This window comes from Vidua chalybeata, unplaced genomic scaffold (assembly GCF_026979565.1).
Source record: "Vidua chalybeata isolate OUT-0048 unplaced genomic scaffold, bVidCha1 merged haplotype scaffold_222_ctg1, whole genome shotgun sequence".
Lineage (NCBI taxonomy): Eukaryota > Metazoa > Chordata > Aves > Passeriformes > Viduidae > Vidua > Vidua chalybeata.
This window is the reverse complement of record NW_026530369.1, coordinates 39,874-47,114: the sequence shown is the minus strand read 5'-3', so window position 1 is coordinate 47,114 and position 7,241 is coordinate 39,874. Positions and strand designations below refer to the sequence as shown.

General features: G+C 47.7%; 1 protein-coding gene across 6 annotated transcripts; it reads left to right on the top strand.

Moving 5' to 3' along the window:
- The first annotated feature begins 1,388 nt into the window (after window positions 1-1,388).
- LOC128783354 (nucleolar pre-ribosomal-associated protein 1-like) lies at window positions 1,389-6,950 on the top strand. Of its 6 annotated transcripts, none has more exons than XR_008429110.1 (7): window positions 1,389-1,801; window positions 2,694-2,779; window positions 2,883-3,159; window positions 3,462-3,568; window positions 4,102-4,243; window positions 4,874-4,986; window positions 5,564-6,950. XR_008429110.1 is itself a non-coding variant. In XM_053933989.1 (7 exons), exons 2-6 carry the CDS (start codon window positions 2,772-2,774, stop codon window positions 4,150-4,152), a joined length of 342 nt encoding a protein of 113 aa, XP_053789964.1. In that variant the 5' UTR covers window positions 1,389-1,801; window positions 2,694-2,771; the 3' UTR covers window positions 4,153-4,243; window positions 4,874-6,950. The 6 variants fall into 6 exon arrangements, 1 of the variants encoding a protein (XP_053789964.1); XR_008429107.1 differs by having other exon boundaries at window positions 5,305-6,950; XM_053933989.1 differs by having other exon boundaries at window positions 2,883-2,922; window positions 3,024-3,159; window positions 4,874-6,950.
- The last annotated feature ends 291 nt before the right edge of the window (window positions 6,951-7,241 follow it).

Here is a 7,241-nt window from a genome sequence, read left to right as displayed (position 1 = left end):
CATTTATTGCAGAGGATGTTTTGAAGGGGGTCGCGCCTGTTCTTCTTTGCGCGCCTTCCCCGCCTGCAGCCCCAGGGCGGGCGGCAGTGCCGCCGCCTTGTGGCCAGAGTGCAGTACTGCAGCCCTCGCCCGAGGTCCTCCCGCGGCCGCCACCTTGGGAGTGGGTTGTCGCGGACTCGCTTGACCTTCCCAATATGGCGGCAAAAAAAGGCGGGAAAAAGGAGGACCTCGGTCTGTCTACTGCACTGCCTGCACGGCACCCTGACGCCGGCGCCGCCCCGCGGGATTTTTTTCGCTTTTTCCCGTGTCGTGGCCACGGACTGTGAGCTCAGCGGCTGCGCGGGCGGTCAGGTTTTGAGCGGGCGCCGACAGGCATCGGCAAAAACGCCTCTCCCTTCCGAGGGCCTCACGCGGCCGCCATCCTGAAAGTGTCGCGGCGGCCGGGACACTCTTGACCTTCTCAATATGGCGGATAGAAAAAAAAAAAAAAAAAAAAAAAAAAAAGCGCGGGAAAATCGTGGTCCGCGTGCTGCACTGCCCGCGCGCCACGCAGGCGCCGCCCCGCCGGGATTTCCCGCGGCCTTGCCAGTACTGCGGACACGGGCTGTTGCCACACTTGCGCCGCGGGCGGGTGGGTTTCAGGCAGCATTTTTCTTTTAAATAAGAGATCGTTAATATTAATATCATACAGCTAGAATTTGGTTACAGGCAGGGCTTTTATTTTAAATAATAGAAGTATTTTTGCAATATAAATATAGAAATGTATATTAATATATCTGGATATATAAAAAGATAAAATATAAATAAATAGAAGTCATAGGAAGAAGATATTTAATATAGAATCGAAATAACATCATGCATCAATATCCATGATAAATGGGAATGGGAAAAGTATAAATATGAAAGATAGTTCTAGAGAGTTTAAAAGAAAAGGATTTTGGAGGGGTTTTATTGGGTTAGAGGCAGTGTGTTTTAGTTTGTGTGCGGGTGGTTTTGGGCCATTTATTTTTCAGGATTTTTCCAAGGGGATCGCCCCTGTTCTTTTCTGCCTCCCTTCCCTCCGGGCGAGCGGCAGCCCCCGGCTGTGGCCGGCGGCGGTGCTGCCGCCTTGTGGACAGAGAGCGGTACTGCAGCCCCCCAGCCAGCGCCCTGCCCCTCGCCGCTGGGTGCCGGCTGAGGGGGGGAAGGACGGCTGCCGAGCGTGGGAAGGGCGAGGCGCGGGAGCGAGCGGCAAGCGGGGCGGTGTCTGTAAATAGAGGGGAGGGGTGAAGGAGATTCGGGAGAGCAAAGGGACCCGATGACCGAGAAGAACGGCAGCGGCGAGGGCGGCCCGGCGGGGCCGCTTTCGGCGGGCGGCGGAGGCGCGGTCGCAGCGCTCACGGGCCGGGGGCGGGGGGCGAGCGGCGTCGGAACAGGGCTGCACTCCCCTTTCCCGATCCCCGCGCGCGTCCCTCTCTAGACGCTGGAAGCGACCGCGTGCCGGAAAATGCCGCCGGGGCGGCGCGCAGGCGGCGGAGCGGGGCCCCGGCTTTCCCCGCCCCTCCTGCCGCCATCTTTGGAAGGTCAAGCGAGCCGTCCCCGTCCCGCCGCGTCGCTGTCTCGTCCCGCCGCGTTCCCGCCGCCTCCCCGTGCTTCCCCGCCGTCTCCACTCTGACACGATCCGCCCCCGTCCCGGACCCCCTCCGCTGCAGGGAAATGCAGGAGAACGCGAAAGCATCGGGGCAGAGCAGCCGCTGGAGGTGCCCGAGCCGTCTCCCCCTTGCCCGCAGGGCCGGAGTTGCCCACCGCCGGCAGCTGACAGGTACGCTGACAGCACGGGCGGCTCCGGCACGCTTTGCCTCGCTGTGTTCCGGTGCCGTGCTGCTGCGGGAGGACGGGGCCAGCGCTCCAAAGGCCAGAGCAGAGCGCTGGCGAATGGGAGGCGAGGAAGGCTTGGGCTAAGGATGGATTGAAACCGGGCTGCCTGTAAGTGCGCAGAGAGACCTTTGTCATCCACGCTGCCAAAAGGAGCACCTGGTACACCCTATAGGTGTGCCTTGTGTTTCACGTGTTTTCATTTCCTGTTTGTGTCATCCCAAAAAGCAGGGACGGAGCAAATGGGACTGGTTCCCACTGTTGCTGTGTGAAGGCTTTTTACAGGCTGCTGTATTGATGTCATCTTTTTTTCACCCCAAGTTTGGCTTTTCCCATGCTTTTCCCGTAGCTGCTGCATTGGGTGTCCCCAGGAGGGCTGGGTTCCTCAGCAGGGGTCTTAGGAGTTGCTGTGGATTCTGATTTTTCTGAAGCTGTATGGAGGCGTGCTAGCGAATCAGCTCTTTTCTCTCCTGAGAAGCTTTCCATCTATGTCCACCCGTGCGTCTCTGTGTTTTAATCACGTAGCCGGACGCGCTGAGGTTTTTACTTTCTAGGCCAAAAGCTGAGGCAGATGACCGTTTGCTTTGTGTGTGTGAGGAGTGGCATTTGTGCTGGAGAGCTGCGGTTGGGAACAAAAGATGGACTTAATGTGCTCTGGGGACGGGCACGGGAGGAAACGCACAGAAAGGCAAGGCAGTGATGATTGCGGAGGAGAAATGAGAGGTGGTTGCTTCCGATCCGTGGGGACTTTCCTTGGGAGTGATCGATCAGAGAGCGTATGGAAGTAGAGAGCATCTTCTGGCTGCTTCTGTTCTGTAAACTTCTCCCTGGCTTCACAGGTCCGTGCTGGAGAGTGGGAGAAGGGTCCCTGCTGGCTGCCGTGTCCTGGGTGGGCACAGAGCTCTGACCTCGGCCAGATGGGCTGGTGAGTATTGAATCAATCCCTGCCTCCTCGTGAGCAAGTTGTTTGAAGGAGTTTGAGGCAGGGACGGCTTTTAGCCGGCTGCAGTTCGGTTTCTTTCTCACAGGTTTCCGGGTGTTTTGATCCTGACGTCGCCAAAGCCTCAGGTTTGCTGAATTGGGGCTCCTACCTGTGTGACCCGTGAAATGTCCCGGAAGCTGATCGATGTCTTCCTGCTCCCGCTGTGTTCATTTGGGCTGTGCTTCAGGCTTCTCTCCCTGGGCCCTTGCCGTTGCCGTATCTCTTGGATGCCGTGCAGAACGGAATCAGGCAGCCAAGCCTCATGTTCACCTTCTCCCTCACCCTCTGCGCTGCTCGTGTGGCACAGCAGATCCTGAAGCCAGGTACTGGGACGTGCTGCGTGTGTCACTGCTGGGGTGAAAAACAGAGCCCTGGGGAGTGTCGATCCCCTCACCTGCTCTGTGCTCGTGCGCTCTTGCCTGAGCTTTTCCTCCTGGGCAAGAGAAGGGGAGGGTGGGCAGCAATGGGAATGCGCCTCAGAGCAAAGGCCTTCTGCAGTTGCCGGGCTGTTCTCCCAGCTCGGAGCGCTGCACGCTCACTGACTGCAGCTTCCAGGAATTGTCGTCCGTGCTTGTGGATTGGGAGCGCTGTCCTCCTCCACCATGCCAACCTTTTCTCTTTACAGAGGAGCACGTGTACATAAGGGTAAAGAGATTCCTTCTGTCGCACCGGTATTTGGACCTGAGGAAGGTACCAGGTTTTCTCCAGCTTTTCTACAGTTTTGATTTTGAGGTAAGAGTCCCATTTTAGGTACCCAGTAATTCTTCAGAAATGTATTAGAAACAGCCGCAAAAATACAATGAAACCTCATTCTCCCACGGGTAGTTAATTAGAAGCGTCTTTCTTATGTTTCATGTAGGAATTCAAAATGTTATTTCTGTGAGGTTTTTGTTGTCTTCTTAATACTAGCGCACAAGGAGTTGTGCTGTGTATGCTCTGTGAGCACAAGAAAAGAATGTTCTGCCCCGGCTAGCTACAATTCCTCTTTGAGTTTAGGTGAGTAACTTGGAGTTCAACTGAAGTATTTTAGAAACAGCAACTTCTAAAATTCCATTTCCACTGCATGTTTGGGCTGCAGACTGACTGTTCCCAATGGATGTTAGCGATTAAATTTGATAGGAATGGAAAATTGAGAAGTCCAGAAGAAGCTGTGGTAATTCCTGAGCTGGCACTCAGAGGGAACCGGGGTTTTGTGCTCTTAGGAGCATGTATCCTTTGGAAATGTCTGAATGTCTGACGGTGGTATTTTTCTTTATGGCTTCCAGTACAAAACAGCACGAGTGGATCCTCAGATTTCTTGGGGAAGGGCTGCGTGACAAACATTGCTGTGAGCTCTATGTCTACCAGAGGATTTTCCGGGTCATTCTTTCCTTTCTCAGCAGTCCTTTGTGTGACCAGGGCTCCCAGGTAAGAATTTAAAAAGAACAGTTCCCAAATACCCCAAACCACAAAAGCTTGTATGGCCTCAAGATCTCAAGTACAAACCAGAAAGGAGCAGCTGATTCTGCCTTGGTCCTCTTGAAAATCTGTTCCTTGTTGGTTTTGTGGATGTGTGGAGGGGGAAATAATTTAGGTTGTGTCTAAACCGGTCCCATCCTTATCCCCTGAAACTGGGACCGGTTCCTGCCATCGTGGAGCCTCACGTGGGTGCCGTGGTTTTGCTCCTGCAGTCGGGGCCTTTTCTTTTTGGGGTCTGTATTTCCCCAGCCAGCACGTTTGTCACCTGCACAGTGCTTCGGCAGGAGGGAAACTCGCCTGCCGGGAGCTCTCAGGTTTGGGAGCATCCACCCTGAGGATTTCAGGTATCAAAACCTCGGACAAAAAGAGAAAACTGTCTTGCTACCTGAATACTTCTTGTAAGAGCAGCACCTGTGGTGTGAAGCGTTGAAGGGAGAATGTCTTTCCTTCTCTGGAGTTGCTGAGAACAGGCGGTGTTCATTTTAGCTGGAAGTTGATCGGGTACCAGCCAAATTGCTCATTTTATTTTAGATAATCAGATCTTGGCTGTAAAAGAACAAGTTGCATTTTCTGTTTCAGAGTCCTATTCTGGAGATACGACAGAGTGCTGCCCGTGTCACCTCTAGAGCTGCCCATGAGCCGATAGAGGATCACAGCCTCCTCTCGTGGGTCCTGCACGGCTTAGAGAAAAGGTAACCAGCCAAGTACGGGAGACATGGGGACAATTTCCTGTCCACGGCTGAAGAATGACGTGGCTGAGGATGAAAGCAAGGGGGACAGACCTGGAGACGGGGGCACCGAGGGCTGCACTGGCAGAACTTGCTGAACGCTGAGGTGTCCCTTGTGTTTTTGAGAAGAGAATCAAGAGGCTTTCAGGTGGTGGTGGGAGGGACGATGGTGGGGGGGCTGTGTGATTTGGGAATCACTTCCTTGACAAAGCAAAAGGACACCTTGTGCTGGTGTCTTTAGCTTTGAAATTTCAAGCAGCCTCAGTTCCCATCCTGTCACAGGACCTGCTGCACAGGAAGTGGCACAGTAATGGATTTGAGCTGTCTAGAACGTTACTTCTCCTCCCCTTGCCTCTCCCTGACAAAAAAAAATCTCTTCTGCAAGCACAGAGTGCCCTGACAGGTTCAGGCAAGTGCACCAAAAGTGCCCTAGAATATGGTCCCCCGTAGGAGATGGACCAGCTGCTGGTGAGGATCTGCCTTTCAAATGTGGTTTTCTTTTCTTTTTTTTCTTTTTGTTCTGTTTCATTTTGTTTTTCAGGTTTCTGGAGAACCAGGTGATAAATAAAATGATTTCCTTCCTCCATCCTTTGTGGCTAATAAATTTAGGAGACAAGAGAGAAAACAGGAATCGGTCCCAGATGCTGCTGTTGAGATGGATATATGATCTATCGATCTGTATATAGATATATGTATATACGTATATCTGTGTAGTGCTAATAATGGGATTTTTTATGATACGTTGCTTCACCGTTTTATATTTTTAATAAAGTGTGATTTTAAGTTATTAGTTATGATATTTTATTATAGTTATTGGCTAAAGTAACATTTTCTTGTATTTTATTGGTATCAAGTAATTAATGTTAATCATTAATTGGTAAGAGTTTATAATGAATTATTAAGCTATGAATATTGTTCATTAAGGTACGTCTTTTTTACTGTAGGTATTTTCATGTGTTTATATGGGTTTTTATGTTAATGATTTGGGGTTTTTATGTTATGAATATATTAGTATTTTATTAGGTTTTTCTTGTTAGTTTAGTTGTTTGGTGTGTAGATTATTCATTAAGTATGTTTATCTATAAATGTTTTAAATTTAAGTTATAAATCTACTTGTTAAGGATTTTTGTAGAGTTCTATGTAAAAATTTAAATCGGTAGGGGAGATAAAAAGCAGTAATTATTAATAAGATGAGTATTTTAGTTTTTAATAATGATTTAAGTTATTTAGTGATGTTTTAATTCTTGAAAATATTATTTCGTTATTTTTTATTTATGTGTGATTGATTAATTTAAAATTTTTGTAATGTTTTTGTAAATTGATTTCTTGTGATTTCATCAATTTATATATTTTTTAAATGTTTTATATTTATGATTATGTGTGAATAATAAAAAATGAACAGTTGTTTTATTTTGTAAGGTAGTATGTTTAAAGATGTTCATATTTGGCAGTAATTTATTTAACGTTATACATGTGTTATTGTTTGATTTGGTTAGTTAATAAGTAAGTTCATTTAATGTGGTTAAAGTGTGAGTTGTAGTTATTTTAGGTGTTAAAAGAGATGCAGCAATAATAGAATTAGGTTATTAAAAGGTCGTACTGTTTTGATCCTGAGAAGTAAATTTGTGTTGGAGCGATTGGGTATTTTTGGGTGGGTGTTCTTTTTTTTTTTTTTTTTTTTTTTTTTTTTTTTTTTTTTTGGTGTTTTTTTTATGTATTATTGTTAAGTTTGGTCTTAGTGGATTAATTGTTTTAAATTGTAGGTTTGCTGTTTTGAGGTAACTTCTTTGTGGTTTGGTGTGGTTTGGGGGTTGTTTTGTAACTAAATATTGTACAAGTATTTGTTTGTAATGATTTGAGTAATTTTACTTTTGGTGGTTTACCTGTAATTTGGGGTATGAGTGTATAAATGTTATTTGAAGAGTTTATGTTACGTGTAAGTTTTTTGATTTGCAATTTAGTGTTTGTAAAGGATAAGGTTAGTTGTGAGGAGGTATACAAACGAGACACGTTGAAAAGAGATTTTTCGGGTTGGTGACTGATAAACAGAGCGTATTTGGACGTGGGGTTTTAGTTAGTGTTACTTGTTTGTTCTGTTTTGGTTGTGGAACTATTTCTTTTAGGGTTTTTTTGTGTGTTTTAAATAAGGCTTGACACAGTGAGTAGGACTCGTGTGTGATTTTTCTTTTTTTTAAGTGTGAAAACTTAAGTATAACGTG

Excerpts from the sequence above, each read along its gene's own strand:
- LOC128783354 (XM_053933989.1), top strand. Across the intron at positions 3,160-3,461 it reads ACAGCAGATCCTGAAGCCAG|AGGAGCACGTGTACATAAGG; the intron begins GTACTGGGACGT and ends TTCTCTTTACAG. Across the intron at positions 3,569-4,101 it reads TCTACAGTTTTGATTTTGAG|TACAAAACAGCACGAGTGGA; the intron begins GTAAGAGTCCCA and ends TATGGCTTCCAG.